This window comes from Bidens hawaiensis, unplaced genomic scaffold, assembly GCF_021521415.1.
Source record: "Bidens hawaiensis isolate Kalapana, Puna unplaced genomic scaffold, B.hawaiensis_p1.1 tig00074527_1, whole genome shotgun sequence".
Lineage (NCBI taxonomy): Eukaryota > Viridiplantae > Streptophyta > Magnoliopsida > Asterales > Asteraceae > Bidens > Bidens hawaiensis.
In genome coordinates, this window is record NW_027502920.1 from 4,624 (window position 1) to 32,453 (window position 27,830).

The window sequence follows — 27,830 nt, forward strand, 5'->3', positions numbered from 1 at the left end:
ATCACTGTCCCATTAGCCGAATAGATGAATAAAGAGGGGTCAGTTTTAGACCCCCGAAAACCGAGAGACACAAGGGCTGCTGACATGCGCTGAAACCAGGCTCTCGGTGCCTGCTTCAATCCGTATAGGGATTTGTGGAGCAAGCAGACATGATTCGGTCTATGAGGATCAACAAATCCTTGTGGCTGTTGTAGATAAACTATTTCTTTTCAGTCGCCATGCAAGAAGGCATTTTGAACATCCAGCTGGCGTAGAGACCATTGTTTTGAAACAGCAATGGAGAGAACTACTCGAATAGTGGTGGCTTTAACCACTGGACTAAAGGTCTCTGTGTAATCAATACCTTGTTGTTGGCGAAACCCTTTAGCAACAAGACGCGCTTTATAACGCTGAATGGCCCCATGTTGATCACGTTTAATTTTATAGACCCATTTGCAATCAACCACATTTGTGTTTGGTACCCGTGGAACTAATGTCCAAGTTCCGTTTCGTAAGAGCGCCGAGTATTCATCGGCCATAGCCCTACGTCATTGAGGGTCCGCGTTGGCAGTGGTAAAAGAGGTCGGTTCAGACTTAGCGAGAGGTGTGGAGGTGTGAAAGGATGCGGGTTTGAAGGATTTGGTTTGTTTAGGATTTTGGCGAAGGTTAGGTGGGCGTTGACGAGGATGTGGTGTTTGGGAGGGATTTGCGGTTTGAGTGGGAGGTGTGGTGGGATTGGGAGCAACATTTTCGGTGAACTGGACAAAAGCGGAGGAGGGTGGGGCGTCGGTGGTTCGGCGAGAATAGGTGTGAGTTGGAATTTCGGTGTGAGGTGTTTGCGAGTTTGTGTGGGTTGGTAATGAGGTAGGTGAGGAAGTAGGTTGCTGAGTAGGAGGAGTTTGTGGAATAAGTGGTTCAGGTATAGAAGACGAGGGTGTGGAAGGTATAGGATCGGATGTGGGATTGGGCACTAATGGGTTAGATGTATCAGCAGTGGGTGGTGTAGGATAAGATGAGACATAAGGGTTAGATGTATGACCAGTAGGTGGTGTAGGAGAAGAGGGTGCAGTTTCGGTGATAGAGAATAAAAAAAGGAACTCGTTAAATCGAACGTGACGGGCAATGTAGATACGTTCAGAAACCGGATCAAAACACCGATATCCATGATGAGAGGTGCAATACCCGAGTAAGATACACGAAGTGGATCGAAGATCCATTTTGTGTGGATTATAAGGGCGAAGATAAGGGTTGCATTGGCATCCAAAAATTCTGAGGAAGGAGAAATCGGGTTTATGATGAAAGAGATGCTCGAACGGGAAGGTAGTGGAGTTGGTACGAGATGGCATGCGGTTGATTAAGTAGACCGCGGTTTCAAAGGCGTAATGCCAAAAGCGTTGTGGAACATGGGCTTGAGCCATTAATGTTAGGCCGGTTTCCGCAACATGACGGTGACGACGTTCAACCACACCGTTTTGTTCACTGGTGTGAGGACAAGATAGTCGGTGTATAATGCCAAGAGAGGCAAAGAAGGGTGAGAGACTTCGGAATTCTCCTCCCCAATCGGTTTGGACGGATTTGATTTTAGTCGAAAATTGTAGTTCGGCCATGGTAACAAAATGTTTAAATACGTCAAAGACATCTGATTTCGTTTTAAAGGAAATAACTACATGAATTTTGAAAAATGATCAACACACAAAAGAAAGTAAGTATGTCCATCAAAGGAGGTGACCGGTACGGGCCCCCACACATCACAAAAGAGTAAATCCAGAACATGACTACTTTCATGATCAGAAGATGGTAAATGAAGTTTCGATGATTTGCCAATAGAACAAGAATTACAACGAAAATCAAAGTCTTTGCTAGAAATAGGTAAACAATATTTAGAAAGCATAGTCTGAAAAAGTTGGGAGTGTGGATGTCCCAGTCGTTGATGCCATGTGGTTGTTGAAGCTCGAGTGGTTGAAAAAGCAACTTTTGGAATTGGTTGATTGACTGGAAGGTTGATTTTGTAAAGGCCACCGTCACTTGGACCCGTGAGGAGGGTAATGCGTGTAGACTTGTCATTCACAACAAAAAAAGTAGAGTGAAATTCAAAGAAAACGTGATTATCATGATAGAATTTTTGAACAGACAGAAGGTGTTTCTTAATTTCGGGAACATGAAGAACATTTTTAAGGTAAAAGGTTTTGTTAGGTGAGTGAATTTTTGAGGAACCAATGTGTAGTATAGGAAGAGCTTTACCATTACCAACGTGCAGATTGTCCTCACCGTAGTAAGGCTCGGTGGAGTCAAAGCCCGACATGTCTGGAGCAACGTGACTGTTTGAGCCGGTGTCTGGCAGCCAATAAATGGATGCTTGAGAGCGATAATCAGCATAGTTGGCAGACGGCTGACGTGTCTGAATGGTAGACGGGTTCCGATTTGGGCATTGAGAAGGCAGGTGACCGATTCCGCACCTGTTACAAGAACCATATACCATGTTCTGATTAGAAGCCCAACTGAACTGACCCGGGTTTCGACTGCCTCCCTGGTTGCGGTTGTAGTTGTTGTTGTTGCGACCTCCACGGCCACGATAACCACCTCTACCTCGAGTGTTATTATTCGGACCAGCCCTGTTTGTGTAAAAGGCTTGAGAAGGCGAGGGTGGAGGTGCGCCAGAGGTAGGTTGTAACTGGAAACCAAGACGAGCAACAAGTTGTTGGAGAGCCTGAACCGTATCATTAGGGACCAAGGGAGAACCGGCTGCTGTAGCAGTCGTGTATGCCTGGGCCGATGGCATCTCCGGAACTGGTTTCTTGATCATAAAATCATAATCCGCAAGAAGAGCAGGGAGTTCAGAAAAGACAGCTTGGAAATCTCTGGTGAGAAGACCTTGTTTAACAGGATTGTATTCTTCACGAAGACCACCAACAACCAACATCACAATCTCTTTTTCCGTCATAGGTGCACCGATGTTAGCGAGGGCATTCGCATATTCTTGAGCCCTCGCAAGATAGGCAGGAGCAGTTTCGTCTCCTTTCATTTGTATCTTCAACATTTGTGTTTTGAGGGAAAATTCCCTTGAAGCAGTGTGAGGGGCATAAGCACGTTGAAGAGAAAGCCATAAATCACGTGATGTAGTACCTTGAACGTGTTGGAAAGATGCCTCAGAGATGGTGGACATAATCAACATACGAACGTGTGCATCATTGGCTTGCCAGACGGTGTAGTTCGGATAGGGTGTAATGACAGCAGAAGGAGCAGCACTTTCTTTACCAGAAGAAGACTGTTGAGTTGTAACTGTTGATGGGGGACAAGGGATGCTACCATCAGCATATCCGATGAGGCCGTTTGTAATAAGAAAGGGTTCAACCATAGCCTTCCAATAGCCATAATTTGTAGGGGATAAAGTAAACCCAAACTTGTGGGAATTATGGGTTGTTTTGTCGGTTGTGGAGAAAGAAGTCAGATATGCCATAGTTGTGATAAAGGCAGAAACAAAATCTGTTTAGGGTTTGCTGTCGGTAGAAAAACAGATCTGTGGATATGTGAGGAAGGATATCGGCAGGAAAAAAAAAGGAAGTGGCTTTGATACCAAGTTAAGTTTGGTAAAGAATGATTTGTATTATTGTATGTACTAATGTTGTACAATAGCAGATATAAATAGAGAATACAAAACCCTAATTAGGCCCGGCTAATGTTAATTAGGGCCGGGCCACTATACTAAACATATTGACTAATAGACTTGCTTTGAAGTGTCACACCCCGAAAACTTTAACTTAACACAGCGGAAGTCTTAACTTTAATTCATTCGGGTTATGACAGATGCCGATAGTCAACAATAATAACCATTTAATAATAAAAGCATCATCTTTTATTATAAGAAATATTTTACAAAATCAGAGTTTACTATACGTGCTAATGCACGGTTTACAACACATCACTTTTGTTCAAACACCCCACGCTCTCGTTTCCATGCCACCTCGAAACCTTCACTTTTCTGCAAAGCATATTTAAATAATATTTGGGTCAACACGAATGTTGGTGAGTTATTCCTGAGAAGAAAAACTTATTATATAAATATAAACAATTTATATATAAACAACACATGAATATAATGGTGTACGGCCATTATACTCCCAATAAAACCGATCATAACACGGTATAACACAATAACGAAACCCGCATTTTACCTTTAAGCACAAAAAGCGTTAGTTGTAAACTAGCTAAGAATACAACGCGTGTATGACTACCAATTTGATAACTCGAAACGTACCATACTCGAAGTATTCCCACTTTTAACCCAACGCGAATGGAAGTGGGGGGCGTCACCCCGATAGATCTACCAACATTTCTGTGCCCTCAATTCGGTTAACAGTTATTTAACCAAATTGATTCATCCCACAATAACGACAATTTGTAGTATAATGCGTTTTCAAAACATATATATATAAATACGAATATAGATATACAATATGCTTTTCGGAGGAAGAACTCACCTTTGATTTTAGTGTTCGAATAAATGCTCGTTCCTATATTAGTACACGTTCGTTAATTTTAGGTTTGACTAAAATATATATATTCTTATTCTAAAAATCCACACAAGCATATAACACATAAAGTTTACTACTTATAATCTTATAATTCAATACTTAAAAATATAAACAAGTAATAATCAACTAATAATTGTTTTATTTAATAATTTAATTTAATTATTAAAATTTATAAAAATTATTACCTTTAGTTGCTGGAGTGTTTTGGAAAAATTCAAATTATTATTTTATTTAAAATTTTGACTCTATTATAATCGGTTTTGTCGGTTTTGCCGGTTTCGTTGATTTTGAGCTTAAAAACGAACCGGTTGTCATTTTTATGAAACTTTTAGTTTTAAATTATCTAGAACACTTTTTATATAGTTTTTAGTCAAGTTTTAATGGTTTTTCAATAAAAATGTTTTGGTTCTTATTTTGTTGCCAATTTCTTAAAAATGTCAATTTTAACGTTTTCGTGTCGGTTTTCGCGACACGAACCGTGTTGGTTTAAGTTTTGCTATTATTGACTTTTCTTATACTTTAACTTATGTTAAATATAAGAATATTATGACTTTGGGAGCTGTTTTAATTCAGTTCCAAAAACTCATGTCGGTTCACCTTAAAAGTCGAACTTTCCGACCGTTAAAGTCACCGACAAGCTATTTAAGTCACAATGTCAAAACCAAACCATTTGGTACAGCAAATATACATATAATAACAAGTAATATATCATCACATCCATGTTTGATCATCTAGCACCAAGTATGCACACAAAACAAATTTTTAACTACACATGCTCAAGCCTTAGCTTAAGTTTTCAACTATACAATATACATGTTATTTCTACAATCTCTACAAGGTGTTTATGTACCAAAATTTCCAGATCTTATTAACCCATATTAACATCTTATTTCATCCCATTGTTATCCTTTAACAAACACATTCTTGATTTCTTTAATAACAAAGTTTCTATTACTGGTAAGTAGCAATTTTTAATAACCTTATTATCATACTAACAATCTTTACAATAGAGTTTACTAAAGTAATCCTAACCACAAGTCTTTAATAATCCACACAAGATTATGTTCACTTATCAAATCATTTTGCAAAACATCTTGTACAATTTACAAAGTTTCCTTTATTAGTAAGTTTAACACAAACTCTTGTTTATCTAAGTTATCATGTTTCATGCATCCTAGTACTTCTAGTAGATTTTATTCCTTTCCATATGTCCCATTCAATCACTTAGTTTGTCATTTTCAATCCATATAAGACAAGTATGAGCTTTATGATCAAAATCAAATTTTTGTATTACTTGCATGTGTAAGTAACTTTCCAACAAAGTCAAATCCCTACACTTTTGTCAACCCTTTTCCAAGATCCTTTCAAAACTATTATTATTATTACTTACAACTTTTTCAAGTAATCAAGTATGTGGGTTTTCAAAATTATCATTCTTTCTTTAACCATTTTACCATTTAACAAGCTTACAACTTCAATCCAATACCAAAATCAAAACTCACGGCCTAACATGGGTATTTTTACTCATTATCCATCTTTGATCTTTTGGCCATTTACACATTTACTTCCAATATTAAAACAATACCTAAACCCATTTGTTAAACAAACTCAAGTAACATCAATATGGACAATCTATACAAGCTAAAATGCAACCATAACAAGTCCTATAATCAACAAAACCCATCTTAAACATTCCTATGTAAACTCACGGTTCACACATATGCATGTATATATCCATATTATACCTACATGTACACTACCAAGCATACTAAAATCAAGCTTTAAACATCAAATAGCAACTAATATACACAAATCTTAAAGTGGGTTACCTTGGGTTTCGGATTTGGTGTCTAAGGAGGTGATAATGTGACCTTGTGTTGGCTATAATCCTTCCTTTGGCTTCCTACTTCTTGTTATTAGCTTAACCTTCCACCAAAGATCTCCTAATCAAGTGTTGTGTGTATAAAAATTTGAAAATGTGAGATGGTAAGGTGGTGGTGGGGTGGCCAGTTATATGAAGGGAGAAAGAGAGGTATAGGGTTGTGAGTTGGATGGTATAGGGTGTGCATGTGTCCAAGTGTGTAGCTTCCAAGTAATCTTTCAATCATTGCATACCTATATGTAAGCTTTTCATTGGTGGGTTTGGGAGGTGGGTTGGGTTGTGTGTAAGTGGCGGCCGAGAGAGATGGGAGAGGGAGAGGGAGAGGTGGTTTTGAATAATGACATGTGATAATACCTAGGTGTTAAAGTTTAACGTATCTCGTAATTTATCTAGCCAAACGACTTCCGTTTCTAATAATTTTTATCAGACTTTGAGCGAAATTAGATTACAGTCAATGTCTGCCTAAAAACAAAATTTTCTGTTAAACTTAATGTCGGGCTCTTACGGTGTCCTCTACTGGCTTTCGGTTACTTATTTTCTAATTTTTGCGATTCGAACCTTCTAAAATTAAGTTTATACACTATCTCTAATATCCTAACATAAAATTTTATTTTTCGAGGTCATCTTGACACGTTTATGAATTTATCCGTTTTGAGATATTACCCGGTGTCAATCTGTACAGTGTCAGCTACACGACAAAATTGAACTTTTTCGGGTTCCATATTTTAAAATTCAACTAAAGTCAAAAACTTTGACTAAAAATATTATTCCTATGTATTTATTTTACTAATTAATACACGATTACGGTTAAGATAATTACCAGATTAGTCTAATTTTTGGCGGTTGTCACATTCACCCATCCTTTTAGAAATTTCGTCCCGAAATTTAGGATGTAGTGCTGGTTTCGGTTTCTTCTGGGAAGAGGTGAGGGTACTTCGCCTTCATTTGATCCTGACGTTCCCACGTGAACTCGGGAGCAAGTCTTGAATTCCAGCGAACCTTGATAAGCTTAATCCTGTAACGCCTTAGCTTCTGGATTTTCCAGTCCATGACTTCAACAGGTTCTTCTACAAATCGAAGCTTACCATCAACCCTTATGTCTTCAATAGGAACAATCAGCGATTCGTCAGATAGACATTTCTTCAGATTGGATATGTGAAACACGTCGTGTATTCCACTGAGTTCTGAAGGTAGGTCGAGTCGATAGGCTACCGACCCTACTCGTTCGGTAATTTTGAACGGTCCAACGTATCGTGGACTAAGTTTTCCTCTTTTACCAAATCTGACTATGCCTTTCCAAGGTGATACCTTTAGTAACACTTGGTCTCCTACCTGGAATTCCAACGGTCTCCTGCGATTATCCGCATAACTTTTCTGTCTGTCGGCTGCAGCTTTTAACCTATCCTTGATTTGAAAGACTCTGTCGGTAGTCTCTTGGACAATTTCAGGACCTGTAAGTTGCTTTTCTCCAACTTCTGCCCAACAAAGAGGAGATCGACATTTTCTTCCGTACAAAGCTTCAAACGGTGCAGCCTTAATACTGGAGTGGTAGCTGTTATTATAGGAGAATTTAGCTAAATGCAGATAAGTATCCCAACTACTTCCGAAATCAATGATACAGGCTCGCAGCATGTCTTCCAATGTTTGGACAGTTCTCTCGCTTTGACCGTCTGTCTGGGGGTGATAGGCGGTGCTCATATCTAAGCGAGTTCCTAGGGATTCGTGAAGAGATTGCCAAAAACGAGAAACAAATCGACCATCTCTGTCAGAAATTATTGAGACCGGTATTCCATGTTTGGCTACGATCTCTTTCAGATACAGCTGAGTTAACTTCTCCATTCTTTCTTTTTCTCTAATGGGTATAAAATGAGCGGATTTAGTTAATCTATCCACAATTACCCAAATCGAATTATAACTTCGCGGCGTAACTGGCAGTTTGGTTATGAAGTCCATGGTAATATTATCCCATTTCCACTGAGGGATCTCTGGTTGTTGCAGTAGTCCAGGCGGTCTTCTATGTTCAGCTTTCACTTTGGAACATGTCAGGCACTTGCTGACATACACAGCTATGTCTCTTTTCAAGTTAGGCCACCAATAATGTTCTTGGAGATCTTTATACATCTTGGTTGATCCTGGGTGGATCGAATATCCAGAGTTATGCGCTTCGTCTAGAACAAGATTACGCAGATTTCCATAGAGTGGTACCCAAACTCTATCAAGTAGGTATAGTGTCCCATCAGACTTTGTGACAAATTCATTTTCAAGTCCTCGCAATTTCTCAAACCTTACATTTTGCGGTTTCAAAGCTTCACGCTGTGCATCACGAATTCGAGTAGTAAGACTCGTTTGAATCGTCAACCCTAATGCACGAACACGCAGAGGCTTTTCTCTTTCCTTTCGACTCAACGCATCAGCCACAACATTCGCTTTACCCTTGTGGTAACGAATCTCACAGTCGTAATCATTGAGTAATTCTACCCATCGACGTTGCCTCATATTTAGCTCTTTCTGATCAAAGATATGCTGGAGACTCTTGTGATCAGTAAATATTGTACATTTGGTTCCATACAGATAATGCCTCCAAATCTTAAGAGCAAACACAACAGCTCCCAATTCCAAATCATGCGTCGCGTAGTTCTTTTCATGCACCTTGAGTTGTCTGGACGCGTAAGCTATCACCTTGTCTTGTTGCATAAGCACACAGCCAAGACCTAAGCGAGACGCATCACAATATACTACAAATCCATTGGTACCTTCTGGTAAGGACAAGATTGGTGCACTACACAACTTTTGTTTAAGCAATTGGAAGGCTCCTTCTTGTTTTTCTGTCCACTCGTATTTCTTGTCTTTTTGGGTTAATTGGGTTAAGGGTTGAGCTATAGAAGAAAAATTTTCAATGAATCTACGATAGTAGCCAGCTAATCCTAAAAATTGTCGCACTCAAGTGGGTGATCTTGGTATCTCCCAAATTCTTAATTGCTTCAATTTTTGTTGGATCAACTAGGATACCATTTTCATTGATTACATGCCCTAAAAAGTGGACTTCTCGAAGCCAGAAATCGCACTTGGAAAATTTGGCATATAACTTCTCTTCTTTTAGCAATTCTAGAATCAGTTTTAAGTGTTGTTCATGTTCTTTCTTGGTTCGTGAGTAGATAAGTATGTCATCGATGAATACTATCACGAATTTATCCAAGTATGGCTTACAAACTCTGTTCATAAGATCCATGAACACAGCCGGTGCATTCGTTAGGCCAAAAGGCATGACCAGGAATTCATAATGGCCATAACGAGTTCTGAAAGCGGTTTTAGGAATATCCTTTTCTGCAACACGTACCCGGACCGCAAGTCGATTTTTGAGTAATAGCTTGATCCTTGCAACTGATCAAACAAATCATCAATTCTCGGTAGTGGGTACCGATTCTTAATAGTAAGTTTGTTCAGTTCTCTGTAATCGATACACATTCGAAAAGAACCGTCCTTCTTTTTCACAAATAAGACTGGAGCTCCCCAAGGTGAGAAACTTGGTCTTATGAATCCTTTGTCTAGTAATTCCTGGAGCTGATTAGATAACTCCTGCATTTCCGATGGTGCTAATCTGTACGGAGATCGAGCTATCGGAGCGGCATCTTGAACCAGATCGATTCTGAATTCGACTTGACGCTGAGGAGGTAATCCAGGCAAGTCTTCAGGGAAAACTTCTGGAAAATCCCGTACTACAGAAATATCCTCTATCTTTCGCTCTTTAGCCTTTGTGTCGACTACATTGACAAGAAAAGCGGGACATCCTTTCCTTAACATTTTGCGAGTTTTTGTGATACTAGAGAGTTTTAACTCGGTGTTACTCTGGTCACCTCGAATGCTCAGAAATTAACCGGTTGGGGTTGGTAAACGAACTAGCTTTTCAGAGCATATGATTTCAGCACCATTTTTGGATAACCAATCCATTCCTACTACTATATCAAAACTGCCTAACTCTACGGGTAGAAGGTCGATTGGAAACCTAAGGTTTTCTAACAGAATATTGCAGTTTCGGACAATTTTACTGGTTTCAATTAGCTTCCCGTTGGCTAATTCTATTGAGTAATTATTGTCTAACTTGCTTGGTTCAATACCGAGAAGGGGTTCAAATTGGTCAGAAACAAAGCTTAAATCTGCTCCAGTATCAAATAGTAAATAAGCATAATGATTATTAACGAGAAACGTACCGGTGACTACGGATGAGTCTTTCCGGGCCTTTTTCGCGTTCATCTCGAATGTCTTGCTCTTAGCATTTTGTACCTTGAGTTTGGGGCAATCATTTCTGAAATGCCCGATGACACCGCACTCGAAACATTCGAAAGTTCGGTTTCCTGAACCGGACGGAGAGTCCTTACTGAAACAGTACTGAGTCTGGTGTCCAAATCGATTGCACTTCTGACATTTCCAACATTCCCCATTGTGACTCTTTCCACACCTGTTACAAGTGAATCCTTGTCCTGATCCTCTTGCGTTTGCTGCAAACATTCTTCGTGCTCCTTGGTTTCGTTTGAACTGTCCTCCTGAGTTACCATTCCACTTTCGTTTGAGTTCTCCGGTTCTCTGATTATCGGTAACTGTTTTTCGTTCATGTTCGGCGGTAGTCGCTTTCTTACCGAAGTCTTTCAGAGTTCCCATACGGATTGCATTATCAGTTAAAGATTTTGCCAGCTCTCGGGCTGACTGGATAGTGGTTGGTTTGGAGGAGGTAACCAATCCTCGGATCTCGGGAGCTAAGCCCCAAATGTACCTCTCGATTCTTGCATATTCAGGCGTAACCAGTCGGGGTACTAGCCGTGCCAAAGCGTTGAATCGGGAAGTATATCCTCCAATGTCAGCACCTTCCATCTTTAACTGCCAGAATTCGTATTCGATTTTCTGAAGTTCGTTTCGGGGACAGTACTCCTTTAACAACATTTCTTTTAGTTCTTCCCAGGTTAGACGGTAAGCGGCATCTTCTCCAAGATTTTGAATTATGGAGTTCCACCACTCGAGTGCCTCATCACGGAATGAGCACACTCCGTATTTTATCCGTTCGAGAGGAGTGCAATCACTGATTTTCATTACAGATTCCATTTTCTCGATCCACCGGATAATTTCCAAAGGTCCTTCGGCACCGGTAAATTCTTTCGGTCCGCAACCTTGGAAAATTTTGTATGAGCACCCGCGTACCGTGCTACCTGAGGGGTTTTCGTTTAGATTTTCGGTTCTAGGTGCTTCTCCATTTGAAGTATAAGTTGTATTTAGGGGGTTTTGGCTTGCGTTGCGATTAGCCTCATGTTGCTCGAGTGCCTTATTTACATGTTGAGTGATTAGCTGAGCTAACTCGTCTTGAGAGGAAGGTAATCCGGTTGCTTGAGTATTAGTGGATCGTCTTGTTTTTGGCGCCATGTTCTTTTTAGAAAAAATATAATTTTGGTTAGTTTTGGAAAAAGTGATATTTTTCTAAGTTGTAAAGAATCAAATAGCATCATTAATAATACAAACATAAATATAATCATCAAAGAGTGGGATTTCATAATGTACCAAAATACCAAAATTAGGTGTACTTACCTACACCTTGGTCACCCACCATATTTCTAGTTCTTACCACAACCACACAAAAAAAACAACAAGTTTCAAAGTTAAGTTACATCACAATTACCATACTAGACATATTACCCAAAACACCCTACTACGTCTAGTGAAGGCTCATCAAGTAGCCTACGCATGGCTCTATCATCTCATTCCTCATCTCGAGAACTCCTACCCTGGCGTCTGTCATCAGTCCCTGGTTCCTCAGTTCGTTCACAAACTGGTGCATCACATCACGGGTTTGGTTATCAAGACCTTGTTTATGCTCGATTGCAAGCACACGGTCCACCATGTTATGAACGATGTTCTCATAAGCTGAGAACTTGGCAAGAAGAACCATAAGTAGCTTGTGATCAGAAGGTTCCTCGACCACAGGCTCCGGTGCGGGAGGCGGTGGTGGAGAGGGTGGGATCACAGCTAATGGGAGTGCAACGACAGGGGCCGATGCATCACGGTTTGCCCTGGTCCTTTTTCGAGTGTACACCTTCAAGGGTGTAGCTCTCGAAGTAGACCCGGCATCTCCTGATGCAACTACCGGACGCCACTCCACCGGTGATAGTGGAGTACCGCTGCTACTAGAGTCGGAGTCAGATACGATCGCCACAGAGTTCGTCATCTGAATAAACATATTAATTCAAGTTAGTAATAAACAATTATATATATATATCTTTGTTACCTTTTCGTTTCGAGAGGCGGGAAAGGAGCGCGTGTTTGAACATACCGTTATAGTTTAGAAAACTTTATATTTTCTAATTCTCTATAACTGTTGGCTCTGATACCAACTTCTGTCACACCCCGAAAACCTTAACTTAACATAGCGGAAGTCTTAACTTTAATTCATTCGGGTTATGACAGATGCCGATAGTCAACAATAATAACCATTTAATAATAAAAGCATCATCTTTTATTATAAGAAATATTTTACAAGATCAGAGTTTACTACACGTGCTAATGCACGGTTTACAACACATCATTTTTGTTCAAACACCCCACGCTCTCGTTTCCATGCCACCTCGAAACCTTCACTTTCCTGCAAAGCATATTTAAATAATATTTGGGTCAACACGAATGTTGGTGAGTTATTCCTGAGAAGAAAAACTTATTATATAAATATAAACAATTTATATATAAACAACACATGAATATAATGGTGTACGGCCATTATACTCCCAATAAAACCAATCATAACACGGTATAACACAATAACGAAACCCGCATTTTACCTTTAAGCACAAAAAGCGTTAGTTGTAAACTAGCTAAGAATACAACGCGTGTATGACTACCAATTTGATAACTCGAAACGTACCATACTCGAAGTATTCCCACTTTTAACCCAACGCGAATGGAAGTGGGGGGCGTCACCCCGATAGATCTACCAACATTTCTGTGCCCTCAATTCGGTTAACAGTTATTTAACCAAATTGATTCATCCCACAATAACGACAATTTGTAGTATAATGCGTTTTCAAAACATATATATATAAATACGAATATAGATATACAATATGCTTTTCGGAGGAAGAACTCACCTTTGATTTTAGTGTTCGAATAAATGCTCGTTCCTATATTAGTACACGTTCGTTAATTTTAGGTTTGACTAAAATATATATATTCTTATTCTAAAAATCCACACAAGCATATAACACATAAAGTTTACTACTTATAATCTTATAATTCAATACTTAAAAATATAAACAAGTAATAATCAACTAATAATTGTTTTATTTAATAATTTAATTTAATTATTAAAATTTATAAAAATTATTACCTTTAGTTGCTGGAGTGTTTTGGAAAAATTCAAATTATTATTTTATTTAAAATTTTGACTCTATTATAATCGGTTTTGTCGGTTTTGCCGGTTTCGTTGATTTTGAGCTTAAAAACGAACCGGTTGTCATTTTTATGAAACTTTTAGTTTTAAATTATCTAGAACACTTTTTATATAGTTTTTAGTCAAGTTTTAATGGTTTTTCAATAAAAATGTTTTGGTTCTTATTTTGTTGCCAATTTCTTAAAAATGTCAATTTTTAACGTTTTCGTGTCGGTTTTCGCGACACGAACCGTGTTGGTTTAAGTTTTGCTATTATTGACTTTTCTTATACTTTAACTTATGTTAAATATAAGAATATTATGACTTTGGGAGCTGTTTTAATTCAGTTCCAAAAACTCATGTCGGTTCACCTTAAAAGTCGAACTTTCCGACCGTTAAAGTCACCGACAAGCTATTTAAGTCACAATGTCAAAACCAAACCATTTGGTACAGCAAATATACATATAATAACAAGTAATATATCATCACATCCATGTTTGATCATCTAGCACCAAGTATGCACACAAAACAAATTTTTAACTACACATGCTCAAGCCTTAGCTTAAGTTTTCAACTATACAATATACATGTTATTTCTACAATCTCTACAAGGTGTTTATGTACAAAAATTTCCAGATCTTATTAACCCATATTAACATCTTATTTCATCCCATTGTTATCCTTTAACAAACACATTCTTGATTTCTTTAACAACAAAGTTTCTATTACTAGTAAGTAGCAATTTTTAATAACCTTATTATCATACTAACAATCTTTACAATAGAGTTTACTAAAGTAATCCTAACCACAAGTCTTTAATCATCCACACAAGATTATGTTCACTTATCAAATCATTTTGCAAAACATCTTGTACAATTTACAAAGTTTCCTTTATTAGTAAGTTTAACACAAACTCTTGTTTATCTAAGTTATCATGTTTCATGCATCCTAGTACTTCTAGTAGATTTTATTCCTTTCCATATGTCCCATTCAATCACTTAGTTTGTCATTTTCAATCCATATAAGACAACTATGAGCTTTATGATCAAAATCAAATTTTTGTATTACTTGCATGTGTAAGTAACTTTCCAACAAAGTCAAATCCCTACACTTTTGTCAACCCTTTTCCAAGATCCTTTCAAAACCATTATTATTATTACTTACAACTTTTTCAAGTAATCAAGTATGTGGGTTTTCAAAATTATCATTCTTTCTTTAACCATTTTACCATTTAACAAGCTTACAACTTCAATCCAATACCAAAATCAAAACTCACGGCCTAACATGGGTATTTTTACTCATTATCCATCTTTGATCTTTTGGCCATTTACACATTTACTTCCAATATTAAAACAATACCTAAACCCATTTGTTAAACAAACTCAAGTAACATCAATATGGACAATCTATACAAGCTAAAATGCAACCATAACAAGTCCTATAATCAACAAAACCCATCTTATACATTCCTATGTAAACTCACGGTTCACACATATGCATGTATATATCCATATTATACCTACATGTACACTACCAAGCATACTAAAATCAAGCTTTAAACATCAAATAGCAACTAATATACACAAATCTTGAAGTGGGTTACCTTGGGTTTCGGATTTGGTGTCTAAGGAGGTGATAATGTGACCTTGTGTTGGCTATAATCCTTCCTTTGGCTTCCTACTTCTTATTATTAGCTTAACCTTCCACCAAAGATCTCCTAATCAAGTGTTGTGTGTATAAAAATTTGAAAATGTGAGATGGTAAGGTGGTGGTGGGGTGGCCGGTTATATGAAGGGAGAAAGAGAGGTATAGGGTTGTGAGTTGGATGGTATAGGGTGTGCATGTGTCCAAGTGTGTAGCTTCCAAGTAATCTATCAATCATTGCATACCTATATGTAAGCTTTTCATTGGTGGGATTGGGAGGTGGGTTGGGTTGTGTGTAAGTGGCGGCCGAGAGAGATGGGAGAGGGAGAGGGAGAGGTGGTTTTGAATAATGACATGTGATAATACCTAGGTGTTAAAGTTTAACGTATCTCGTAATTTATCTAGCCAAACGACTTCCGTTTCTAATAATTTTTATCAGACTTTGAGCGAAATTAGATTACAGTCAATGTCTGCCTAAAAACAAAATTTTCTGTTAAACTTAATGTCGGGCTCTTACGGTGTCCTCTACTGGCTTTCGGTTACTTATTTTCTAATTTTTGCGATTCGAACCTTCTAAAATTAAGTTTATACACTATCTCTAATATCCTAACATAAAATTTTATTTTTCGAGGTCATCTTGACACGTTTATGAATTTATCCGTTTTGAGATATTACCCGGTGTCAATCTGTACAGTGTCAGCTACACGACAAAATTGAACTTTTTTGGGTTCCATATTTTAAAATTCAACTAAAGTCAAAAACTTTGACTAAAAATATTATTCATATGTATTTATTTTACTAATTAATACACGATTACGGTTAAGATAATTACCAGATTAGTCTAATTTTTGGCGGTTGTCACATGAAGAACCGGTACGGGCTTGACCCATTGCATATTGCAGCCCGAGAAGGTCACCTAGGTAATAGTAATAATATTATTGGGTTTGGATCAAATGCAAATTAAATTAACGTACTAACTGTGAGAATGAAGTAGTGTAATTATATATACAACATAGTGTGATTACAGTAAGGGTGTACGTGGTGCGGTTCGGTGCGGTTTGTAACTATAACCGAACCGAAAACCAAACTTTCGGTTTTATTATTTTTTAAAACTGTTCGGTTTTGGTGTTTGGTTTTTGGGTTCGGTTCGGTTTTGGATGCGGTTTTTTCAGTTTTGCTAACCGTGCGAAAACTTTTTGGACCATAAAAAACTTGAACCAAGATAATGAAATTGGGCATGACATTTTTTTTCTTTGAATTAATAATTAATAGAATATTGAATATTTGGACCTCAAATATTAAAAGCTAATAAAAGATGCATTTAAAATCAAAATTCAAAATCAAAAATAGAAGTACCAATACTATTAGTTAATAGTTATTAACCATATGCAGAAAACTAAATATATTTGTTTTTAACCGATGTTATTGACAGATTTTGTTTTAATGGTTACGGTTAAGATATTATGGTTATTTTGATTTTTGTTATTTCGGTCCGGTTCGGTTTTTTCGGTTCTTTACAAAATACAAAACCAAACCAAAACCAATATTTCAGTTTTTTCAAAAGTTTAAAACCAAACCGCCGATTTCTAATTCGATTTGGTTTTTTCGGTTCAAATTTTTTGGTTTTTTTGGTTTCGGTTTGGTCTTTTCGGTTTTGTGCAGACCCCTAAATTAGTGTAATTACACTACTTGATTCTCACAGTTAATGTTAATTTAATTTGTACATTAACGTTCCCCTAATATTATTATTGTTATGACTGTTTTGCACTTTGTGAACTTCGTGTCGGTTAACTTTACGATATACAGAGATTGTGAAGATCTTGTTGGACCATGATCCCGGGCTTATCAAAACAGTCGGTCAATCAAATTCAACCCCGTTAGCAACTGCAGCTGCAAGGGGTCATTCATCAGTAGTTGATGAATTGTTATCGCGTGATTCTAGTTTAGTAAGTGTGACAAGATCAAATGGTAAAAATGCATTGCATTTGGCTGTAAGACAAGGCCATGTGGACATAGTTAATGCATTGCTGAAAAAAGATCCACAGTTGGCTGGAAGAAATGATAAGAAAGGTCAGACGGCTTTGCATATGGCGGTTAAAGGGGTTTGTTGTGAAGTTGTGAGGCTGCTTCTTCACGCTGATCCGTCTATTGTCAATCTTACTGATAAGTTTATGAAGAGGTAGGTCCCAGCAGAGCCCAGTTGGACCCGCAAGACTCACCTTGAACAGGGACGTCTGCGCGGTTAGACCCGCAAGACTCACCTTAAACAGGGACGTCTGCGCGGTTGGACCCGCAAGACTCACCTCGAAGAGGGACGTCTGCGCAGTTGAACTCGCAAGACTCACCTTAAAGAGGGACGTCGGCGCAAAGACCAACTGGATCCGCAGGACCAACCATGCTCAGAGAGATGACGTCCTTAAGTGCAGTACGCAAGCTGTTCCCGCAGGAAAAGCCTCCCAATGGTGACGTACTCCGCCTGTTCCCGCAGCTGCGGATACTAGCCATCAGGGAAGGCTACACGCACAAGGCACTAACTCTCAAATAATTCAGTAATGTCACCTGAAGAGGGAATGAGCAAGCCGGGAATACTCCCGCCCAAAGCCGGGAATTCTCCCGCCCAAATGAGCCAGTCCGTACGCTACTGGAGGACCTTTTGTACTATACCTGCCAAGGTATGGACAAAAGATCTGACCAAAGCTGCGACAGCTCACTGACAACAGTACGACGAGCAGCACGCTCTAGTACTTAATGTCACTATCAGCCGTGCCTACTCACCAACCCTTGCGTGGCACGTACATAGCCTGCAGTTGGTGGAAAAGGAATAGTACACAGCCGGCCATGTCACTATCAGCCGCTGCCTACCCACCAACCACCAGCACGGCACGTGCGTAGCCCACAGTTGGTAGAAAAGGAATATTATACAGCCGGTTGTACCTTCTTGGACACCTACCTTCGGCTATAAATACTCCAACACCTTGGAACGGTATGATCATTTTATATCTTCATATATTATCTGATATCTGCTCTAGTCATTTCTCTTAATATACACTTATATTCAAGAGCAATCTAGTCTGATTCTCACGCCGGAGGGTGGTCACAAGGAGGTACCCCCCCTTCTCAGTGACGAGCTCACGGTGTCTTTTTTGCAGGTCATCAGAAGAATAACCATCTTTGCCGGACCTAACCCTCGTGGGAAACATCTACTTAATCCACAGATTATCCGTAATCTGCCCGGGGTAACCTAGTGTTTCTTCATTGGCGCCATCCGTGCATAAAAGCTAGAACTTATTCTTTTTCAGTTTTTTCAAAACTTCTGGAAAGATGGTTAACGTTACTCCGGTCCCGAGGCCAGCGAGTGACCAAGAAACCCCGGTAATCACAACCCCAGCTACTGGGAGGAACACCGGCGAGTACACAAATTTTACGAACACTACCCTGGTTACTCAAGCCGGGGCAAGTGCAGTAAATTTTACGAACACTACCCCGGTTACCCAAGCCGGGGCAAGTGCAGTAAACAATCATCCCCTGGGATTCATTAATACCCAGGCGGAAAGACAACAGAGAGGCTCCCCCGCCAAACACTTGATCAAGTTAAAGCGTGGGCGGAAGCACGTCAGAAGGAATTCCAAGTTGAGTTGGACGAACGCTTACGTTCCATCCAACAGGCTGACGAATTTGGAAGCACTCAACAGCTCAACATGAGCAGTGAGTGCGAGTACTCGGACGATGATCGGGAGGAATCCGACACCGACGCAAACCCTCGCCATAGGGCGAAAGGGAAGCGTAAGGAAACAGACTTCCAACCGAGAAGGAATTTCGAAGAAACCTTCAAACCAAGGAACGCGGGGGGAAACCCACGTGACTTCTCCAAAACCTTTAGACCAACTGCTGCAAATGCGGGAACGTCCAAGTTAGCAAGGGACATTGCGGAAGCAATTGCCCCGAGAAGTGCCAAACAGATGTCCAACATCGGCACTTATGATGGTATATCCGACCCAGACGATCAGTTGAACAGATTCATAGGGGGGGCAACCGTCAGCAACTGGACGGAACCCACGTGGTGTTATATGTTCCAGATGACGCTGGTTGGAGCAGCCAGAGCGTGGTTTGACCGTCTACCGGTCCACCACATCTACGATTAGGCGGACTTCCAGCAGAAGTTCAGCCAACACTTCAGTCAACAAAGAAAGTATACCGAAGAGCAATGGACGATCCTCAATTGCATCCGAGAGGAAGATGAGTCTTTACTAGACTTCATCACGCGCTTCAATTCAAAGAAGCTAAGTCTGGGCACTATTAGCGAAGATCTTGTTCACGCTGCTTTCATCCAGGGCGCGAAGGACCCAGAGCTCATCCGCACCTTAACGGGTAAAGACGGCATGCCATCCACGTGGGATGCCATCATGACAGCAGCTAAACGCTTCGCGGAAACGGAAAAGCAACTGGGTAGAGATCTTCCCCAGAGCACAAACCTCTACACCCAGAAAACAAGAGAAAACAACGTCCTCACCGCCCGACTAAACAAAAAGAGGAAGCTAGGCATTTGGCAGTCAAGGGTAAACTTTGATACCTCATCCAGCTCTCGCCCTCGGTTAGGCGGAAAGGATAACATGCAGTCGTCGAACCGGAACTCCAGATGGACGCCACTCACCAAAAGCGTCACCGAGATATTCGCCACCGAGAGGCTCCCATGGCCAGAGGCTCCAATTATCCGACAGCGTCCAAACGCTGATCAAAGCAAATTCTGTGACTTCCACAGGACAAGAGGCCACACCACCGAGGAATGCTTAGACTCGAAGGACATCGTCGAAGCATTTGTCAGAGATGGGAAACTCACGCACCTCGTGGCGTAATGAATGCTGAGCAGGATAATGCGTGTAGAACCCTAGTTGGGGAAAACACGAATGAAACTGCAGCTTCAATGTTGGAGACTACATACTGCGTAAACAACGAGATTCCGAACCAGGTGAATATCGGCTCGAAAGGCTCGATGACACCCCCATCCCAAGAACATGGAAGGGAGTTCAATTACACAGGTTGCATGTAGATCAATTCCAAACTTGTAAAGGCCCAGAGCCACTTCTAATGGAAATGATTCTCCTTACCACATTGACGCTGATGGTCTTACATTTATACTTATGAACTTTCCAGACTGATATGCCGGTATTCACCGCATAAATAAGTGGGGAAGTAAGTCGTTGCGTGTGGACGGCGGCAAAACCCGCATAAACACAAAAAACGGCAAAAATTTGTAAGAGATGAGGACAACCTTCACGCAGATCAATTATAGGTAAAGTTTGGTCATCCCACTAAATGAAAGTGACGGTTCTACCCGCACAATCATGATAGAGGAAACTGAACATTAACCTATTGACAACCGCGCGTCGAAAGGTTTAACTTATTCAAAACATTGATATGCCGGTATTCACCGCATAAATAAGTGGGGAAGTCGTTGCGTGTGGACGGCGGCAAAACCCGCATAAACACAAAAAACGGCAAACCTTCACGCAGGTCAGTTATAGGTGAAGATTGGTCATCCCACTAAATGAAAGTGACGGTCATCGCACAATCATGATAGAGGAAACTGCACTAACCTATTGACAACCGCGCGTCGAACGGTTAACTTATTCAAAACACTTGGAAAATTGCTAGGTTAAACTAAAGTATGCACGAGCGAATCATATATTGTTTATGCGGCAAAACAAGTGCCAAATTAAGCTATAATATGCATGAGCAAGTCATATAACGTTTATAAAGCAAGTCATCCAGTGAAATTGGCGGTCCTACCCGCACAAACATTTATATTTCATAAAAAATTAAAACATTACAAGAATGGCCGGGTATCTACCCACCTACAGAAATATAAATCTATCCTAATGGTGGGAAGGGATCTCAAGGTTCAAACTTCAGGACCACTCCCTCCAAACCCACTTGTACCCGCACCATCAGTTGGCTGTGGCGGTTCAAGGAAAGTCTTGAGAATGGTTAGCCCATCATCAGCAGCAGCAATTTCGTTCACCTTCTCCACCACCGGATGCGGGAAGGCAGCATACTGGTTCACTGCTTGGTCATAGGCAGCTTCAGTGTCCACGTCATAAAGAGGGAAGTTGGAAGGCGGGATGCCCTTCTCAACAAACCCCAGACCAAGCAAGAAACCAGCCTTTTCCCCATCCTCATGGGAAGCGTTGAGGGCTGCGCTCATGGCATCGTCATAAGATGTGTTCGTGAAGATACGATTCACAACCTACAACAAGGAAAAATACAAAGTATCAAAACCTTTTCTAAGTACAAAGAAAAGCGTAAAGATATTATGAAACTACGCATACCTGTGACAACGAGAAGCCATTCCTTGGTGATCAGAGCCTCCTGGAGGGCAGCTTGAGCTTGGTTACGGGCGCGTTCGGCTTCATTTTTGTTAAGGTTGGTAAGCAACACTTCCTTAGCAGCAGCCTCTTCAACGCCCTTTAGCTTACGCTCAGTGTGGTCAAGCATACCCCTCTGATCCAAGATCTCTTGGAGCTTCTTGGCGTCTTCCATGGCCAAGGCATCATGAGCCTGCTGGAGCCTCTCTAGTTTGGCTTTAAGCTCCTCATTCTCAGCGCGCAGAGGCTCAGCAACAGCTTCAGCTTTGGTGGCCCTCTCGGTCGCGTTCCGCGCAGTTTCCTTAGCCAACCTAAGCTGTTCGTTAACAGCTTGAGTAGCCTTGGAACGAGCCTCGAGACGGGCCTGAAATTCAACCTCGAGGCCCTTGAAGGCCTTTTCCTTCTCCGCAGCAACGGCGGAAAGTCTCCTGTTCTCCTCCCGGATGGCCCGCGCCTGAGCCACTTCTTGGATACGCGTCGCCTTTAACTTGTCGTTTTCACGACAAAGCAACTCGACGCGCGGCTGCATCTGGGCAAGGAGAATCCGAAGCTCATTTGTCAGCCTACCCTCCTGGTAGCTAGACATGGCTTCCCCCAACGCGCCACTTGGGGCCGCGTGACCCGCCCACTCGACGCAGTCCACAGCCGTCCGAAGGGTTGTTCCCCGGCGGATGTTTCACCGTGGAACATACAACTCATTGGAATCCGACACTGTAAAAACAAAAAACAGTTAGGAAAAGATGATATATAAAAAAAAAAAAAGAGGCCAAAATAACCCTACGCACCTGTAGGGTCGACAACAGGCCGGTAGCCGCCGAACCCATCACCCGAACCTAAGGGATATCCATCCAAGAGGTCAGGCAGATGGGAAGGAGGCAGAGATTGGCTAGAAGCCCCCAAACATACCTGCTGAACCGGCCGGAGACGAGGTAGTCACCGGTGCCGGAGGCACGGTTGAAGCCGCCGCGGTAGAGACCATCGGAGGTGAACTCACGGGAGGTGAACTCACAACTGTGGCCGCCGCTGCAGAGGAGCCCGCAGAAAAAATCACCGCCGGCTCAGTGAAGGATGCAGTAAAGATGGCACTGACAGCCGGCGGAGATGACGTCACAATTGGAACAGTTGCCTCAACCGGGTGAGCAACTGAACCAACACTTGAAACAGACGCGGCCGCCTGGGTCATCGCCTCGGGTAGGTTGACCAAACCTACCGTCATGGGTCGAGAGACGCTCCTCCCCGCTCCACTCTGGAATGCGGTAGCATCCACGCCTGCATGAAGACGATATTAAAAACAATGGCGAAAAGAATTGCGGGTAAGATTAATTTACACTTACGAGTTTTCTTGAGCTTGAAGGTTCTGACAGGCGGGGACGAACCCGATGGAGCCGGCCTCTTCACGCCGGTCACCGTCGTCGTACTGGGCGGATCGGAGGTGACAGCTGTCTCAACCTCCGGGACAGTTGTCTCACCACCACCAGGGTTCCCCGCCACCTCCTCACTTTCGGTCTCCGAGTCAGGCCGGTTCCCCTGATCGGCGGTGGAGGCAACCTTCGCCTGCCCTTCGCGCCAGCTGCCTTCTTCCTCACGAAGAAAGGACCGTCTGCGGATTCCTCATCAGAAGATGACAAAATTAGAGGAATTCCAGCAGAGGTTTGAGCATGGAGAGGACGGGGGTTAAAGAAACCCTTACCTGGCCGCGTGGCGCTCAAAATCTCGTGGCCCGGCGGGTAGACCTCCACGAACCTATCCGTCGTTTGCTCCAAGATGGGCAACTCGTTATCGTCGAGAGCACGAGTACCCAGCCGAGCGGGACCACTGCTCTCACGCGGTTGCAGAAGCGACTGCAAATTGTTCCCCTCTGAAAATAAACAGAAAAGCAGTTAGAAGAAAAACCCTAAATCAGCAAAAAGATATGAAGCATACCGTAAGGGATAGAGTTCAAACCGTATTCGAGGACGATGGGAATCTGTGGCGCCTCTGCCCCAGCATCCTTCCATACCCGGCTCATCCCAAGCATCACCATCCCAGACTCCGCAAAGCGGTAAACCGGAGTCTGGATCCGGGAGATCTTGGTAAACCATTCCGCCTCCTGGTAGTTGGAGGCGTGAAGGTTCGGGAGAGCTCTCCCGTTCTTGAACGTCATCGCTATGGGGACGACGCGAGCAGAGATATAGAAGAACTCCCGCTTCCAAGACCGAAGACTGCGCTCGGTAGCACAGATCTTCAAACCTTTGATCCGGGTGATCAAGGTATACCAACCCTGGATGCACCTCCAGGAGTATAAGGTCATCAGGCGGTCGACGCGGGGCTCAACGCCCAGAATGTGGCACACCCATTCAAAGTGGCGAACCTTTGCGATCGCCATCGGGTGCACCTTCGTCAAATGTACACCGTGTCTCTCCAAAACACGGTACACAAACTTCGTCATTGGGAACCTGAGATTCCCATAGATGAAGAATGCAGCATACACCCCTATCTTGCCCTTGGGGGCATCGTACACCGTCTGATGAGGCTCAGGAAACTCAGGCTCGAAAGGCTCGAGCATGAACTTCCTGACGAAGCACATTGGCACTCCCCAGCAGTACTCTTATCGTCCTTGTCAGACGTCGGGTTCTCGATGTACACGTCGGACTCCTCGGCAATAGCCTCAGGATCACGAATGGAAGACATGTTTCGAAGGATGGAAAGAAGAACGATTTCAGGAGAATGCTCGACGAAAGTTAGAGTATTCGCCGGAAATCGCTTTGAAGATGAAGTGAAACTGTGCAATGAAACTATGACACGTGGAAAAAGCAAGCTGGCAACAGCTGTTGACAGGACGCGCGCCGTAAACTTCGCGCCCACGCGCCCGAAAACTAGCGCCCACGCGCCTGAAAAAGCGTCTGGAATGACCATATACCGTCACGTCACCATAACTTCATGCACGTCCTGAAACTGTCAGAAGAAACCGTCAGACCACGCTGACGTCCCTTCAACGGTTAGACTGTTCTTATCCTTTCACCAACTCTTCGAATTTCAAAAAAATTCAAAAAGATTCAAAAGTAAACAGGACTATACCCCCTTACCTTGGCAACCAAGTAACTATAAGACAGGTGCGGGTACAGTGTCAAGGCAAAACCCTTCACATACTTAGCACCTGTAGGGAATTGAAGCCAAGAATACCTTGGCAACCAAGTAACTATAAGACAGGTGCGGGTACAGTGTCAAGGCAAAACCCTTCACATACTTAGCACTTGCAGGGAATTGAAGCCAACAATACCTTGGAAGTAAAGTAACTATAAGATGAGTGCGGGTACAGTGTCAAGGCAAAACCCTTCACATACTTAGCACTCGCAGGGAATTGAAACCAAGAAGGATCTTCTGGGCCATGCTTGCGGAAACGGAAATAACATCCCCGCATAGCGGGAACGTTGAGAACTAGATTGTTTGAAGCTCCAAGATGGAATTGGTTGTTTAACATAATTGATCACTATGTTTAAAACTACCAAAACCTCATGGAGAATCTACACAAGTGGAACTCAACGCTCCTGACTTGCGAGGAGGTTACAGACCTACCCGCATCATACCCAAAGATCAAGCAGAAAAGTCGGGAATTTCTACACGTGACATTAGGACTTCCGCGGGAAGAATCCCCATGGAAAACCTTAAAACTAAACCCTTTTCAAAACCCCTTGCTTAAGTCCAAAAGTTCACCTCACTTATTAACAACTCCTGAGAAGAACATTGGACTGGGGGGACTTGAAGAGGTTGGTCCCAGCAGAGCCCAGTTGGACCCGCAAGACTCACCTTGAACAGGGACGTCTGCGCGGTTAGACCCGCAAGACTCACCTTAAACAGGGACGTCTGCGCAGTTGGACCCGCAAGACTCACCTCGAAGAGGGACGTCTGCGCAGTTGAACTCGCAAGACTCACCTTAAAGAGGGACGTCTGCGCAAAGACCAACTGGATCCGCAGGACCAACCATGCTCAGAGAGATGACGTCCTTACGCGCAGTAGGCAAGCTGTTCCCGCAGGAAAAGCCTCCCAATGGTGACGTACTCCGCCTGTTCCCGCAGCTGCGGATACTAGCAATCAGGGAAGGCTACCCGCACTAACAGGAAGGCTACACGCACAAGGCACTAACTCTCAAATAATTCAGTAATGTCACCTGAAGAGGGAATGAGCAAGCCGGGAATACTCCCGCCCAAAGCCGGGAATTCTCCCGCCCAAATGAGCCAGTCCGTACGCTACTGGAGGACCTTTTGTACTATACCTGCCAAGGTATGGACAAAAGATCTGACCAAAGCTGCGACAGCTCACTGACAACAGTACGACGAGCAGCACGCTCTAGTAGTTAATGTCACTATCAGCCGCTGCCTACTCACCAACCCTTGTCGTGGCACGTACATAGCCTGCAGTTGGTGGAAAAGGAATAGTACACAGCCGGCCATGTCACTATCAGCCGCTGCCTACCCACCAACCACCAGCACGGCACGTGCGTAGCCCACAGTTGGTAGAAAAGGATTATATTATACAGCCGGCTGTACCTTCTTGGACACCTACATTCGGCTATAAATACTCCAACACCTTGGAACGGTATGATCATCTTATATCTTCATATATTATCTGATATCTGCTCTAGTCATTTATCTTAATATACACTTATATTCAAGAGCAATCTAGTCTGATTCTCACGCCGGAGGGTGGTCACAAGGAGGTACCCCCCCTTCTCAGTGACGAGCTCACGGTGTCTGTTTTGCAGGTTATCAGAAGAATAACCATCTTTGCCGGACCTAACCCTCGTGGGAGACATCTACTTAATCCCCAGATTATCCGTAATCTGCCCGGGGTAACCTAGTGTTTCTTCAGTTTAGTAACACGGCTTTGCATGTGGCTACACGAAAGAAACGGGTTGAGGTAAATATTAGATTTTAGTAAGCGGGTCATTTTAAAACTAACAACATAGTGACTGGCTTTCTTTTTTAGTTAACCAATTCTGCTTGTGATTATCTTAAATAATATGTATTAGATATATAGTGGTTACTGGTTAGGGGTGCAAATGAGCTGAGCCTAGCCCAATCTTGTCTAGTTTCGAGCTTGGCTCGTCTAGCTTAAGGAAGCTCGAGTCGGGCTCGTTTTGAGCTCTCTTTTCTAGAGTTTCAGTTTGACTTGTGAGTAGTTTATAAACTCGGGCTCGTCTAGCTCAGCCCGTTTTCGGCTCTGTTTCTAGAGTTTGAGTTCGGCTCGTGAGTGGCTTTTCAAACTCATGCTCGAGCTCGACCCGTCTTGAGTTCTGTTTCTAAAGTTCGAGTTTGCCTCATGAGTGGTATTTCAAGCACAAGCTCGAGCTCGGCTCGTTTAGAGCTCTATTTCTGATGTTTGTGTTCGGCTCGTGTGTGGTTTTTCAAACTATGCTCGAGCCCAACTCGTTTACTATTTTTTAATTATTATATTTACATACATTCATAATTATCTTTTTGTATGATAATAATTATGATTTTTCCATACAACATAATATATATCATTTAGTTATTTTTATCATAATTTTATATATAATAATAGTTATGGGTGAGGATCATAAGAGAACTTTTTGAAATTGAGCTTTGAGAACCATTTTGAGCCACAAAAAAACCTCTTAAAAATATTTTAAAAAAAATTATAAAACGAAAAAACAAAAATTTTTAAAAAGTAAAAAAAACTAAAAAATTTTTTTTTTCATCCCGGTTTCAATAAAAAAATCTAGTTATACACATATGTATATTTGTATTTAATCTCGATTTACATAATGTACACATATGTACATTATCATTCATCTTAATTGTACATATGTGTATATCTTAATTGTACATATGTGTATAAAGAATAACATGTATAAAATTAAAAAAATAAGTATTATACATATGTGTGTAATTTTGCTAAACCGATATTTTTTTATGATACCGCGATGAAAAATAAAAATTTTTGGTTTTTTTACTTTTTTTTATTTTTACGTATTTTTTTGTTTTAATTTTTTTTTAAATATTTTTTTTATGATACTGGCTGCAGATAGT

At 41.6% G+C, this 27,830-nt stretch overlaps 1 protein-coding gene and 1 pseudogene across 1 annotated transcript; both read right to left on the bottom strand.

Moving 5' to 3' along the window:
- Positions 1–209: 209 nt before the first annotated feature.
- Positions 210–518, bottom strand: LOC143606375 (putative mitochondrial protein AtMg00820 pseudogene; annotated as a pseudogene).
- A 6,760-nt stretch (positions 519–7,278) lies between these two features.
- On the bottom strand, positions 7,279–8,889 carry LOC143606377 (uncharacterized). The gene is made up of 2 exons (XM_077082161.1): positions 8,310–8,889; positions 7,279–7,868 (listed from the first exon to the last, which is right to left on the bottom strand). Exons 1-2 carry the CDS (start codon positions 8,887–8,889, stop codon positions 7,279–7,281), a joined length of 1,170 nt encoding a protein of 389 aa, XP_076938276.1.
- Positions 8,890–27,830: the final 18,941 nt, after the last annotated feature.

Coding starts and splice junctions, on each gene's coding strand:
- LOC143606377 (XM_077082161.1), bottom strand. CDS start 8,889: ATGAGGCAACGTCGATGGGTAGAATTACTCAATGATTACGACTGTGAG. Junction 7,869..8,309: donor ACTGCCAGTTACGCCGCGAA/GTTATAATTCGA, acceptor TTTGTTGGGCAG/AAGTTGGAGAAAAGCAACTT.